Below are 1,004 nucleotides of genomic sequence, written 5' to 3'. Positions count from 1 at the left end.
CCGTCTTCATGACCTTTTTCCTGACTTTACCTCTCTTGGACTTACCCGCTCGTGGAGGACTTAAGCTCAATGGCGTCAAGGTCGTCCTGGGAGCGGTTGAGCTTGCCGAGGGTGAGGAAGGAGTCGGCAAGGACCGCCTTGGCCGTGGCCAGATCGTCCGCCAGGCGAGTCACCATGGACCCCGCGCGCTTCACCGTCTCGTGCAGGCTCACCAGGGACGTCTCCTGCTCGATGTCCGTCTCCATGCGATCCAGCCCACGCGTCTGTAGGAGGAAGCCGCGGGGGTTAAGGCGCTTCGGCCAGCCTCTCCTGCCGAAGGGCGGGGAAGGCGGGGAATCGAAGAGGGAAGGTCGCATATCGCTTGATATATTTTGGAGGGAAAGGAGGAAAAAGGGACGGTCTCACTTTGAATGTCTGTAACACCCCGCTGACAATAGCTATGAGGCCTTATTTTGGATAGCCATAAAACCTAATACTGAACAGCTTTAAAACATCACTCAGAAAAACTATAAAACCTCATTCTGAACAGGCATAACACCCTATGTTGCATAACTGTAAAACCCGATTTTGAAAATCTATAAAACCTGCTGCTGAATAACCATAAAATCTTATTTTAGCTAGCTATAAAACGCCTGACCTGAACAGCTATAAATCCTCAGTCTGAATAGCTACAAAACCTCATTTTGAACAGCTGTGGAATACACCAATTTTCTCGACCTTATATGGTTTGCTATAAGGTCGCCAGTTCCTATCTGACCTTGCCATAAAAAAGCTCAAGCACTTGGTTCATAGCGACAAACTCTGCGGCTCAGCAGGGAAGTGAGGGGGGGGGGCAGAAGAGGGGGGGCCTGCTAATATTGACGATGTTGACGGTTTGCCGATGGCTGTACGGAGAAGAAGAGGAGGGGATAAAAGCCGGAACAGAAAAGGAGAAGAGAAAGAAGGCTGATGGTAAGAAAGCAAAATGCTATTGATGATAATAAAAACAATCATACTGAAAACAA

General features: G+C 49.0%; 1 protein-coding gene across 1 annotated transcript in view; it reads right to left on the bottom strand.

The window, feature by feature from the left end:
• LOC119586364 overlaps positions 1-1,004 on the bottom strand; it is a gene marked incomplete in the record, with an annotated part of 60,439 nt that overhangs the window by 16,156 nt on the left and 43,279 nt on the right. The window contains 1 exon segment of the mRNA XM_037935076.1: positions 46-263. Coding sequence (XP_037791004.1) covers positions 46-263 — 218 coding nt within the window.

The sequence above is a fragment of the Penaeus monodon genome, chromosome 21, assembly GCF_015228065.2.
Source record: "Penaeus monodon isolate SGIC_2016 chromosome 21, NSTDA_Pmon_1, whole genome shotgun sequence".
Lineage (NCBI taxonomy): Eukaryota > Metazoa > Arthropoda > Malacostraca > Decapoda > Penaeidae > Penaeus > Penaeus monodon.
This window is presented reverse-complemented; position numbering and strand designations above follow the sequence as displayed.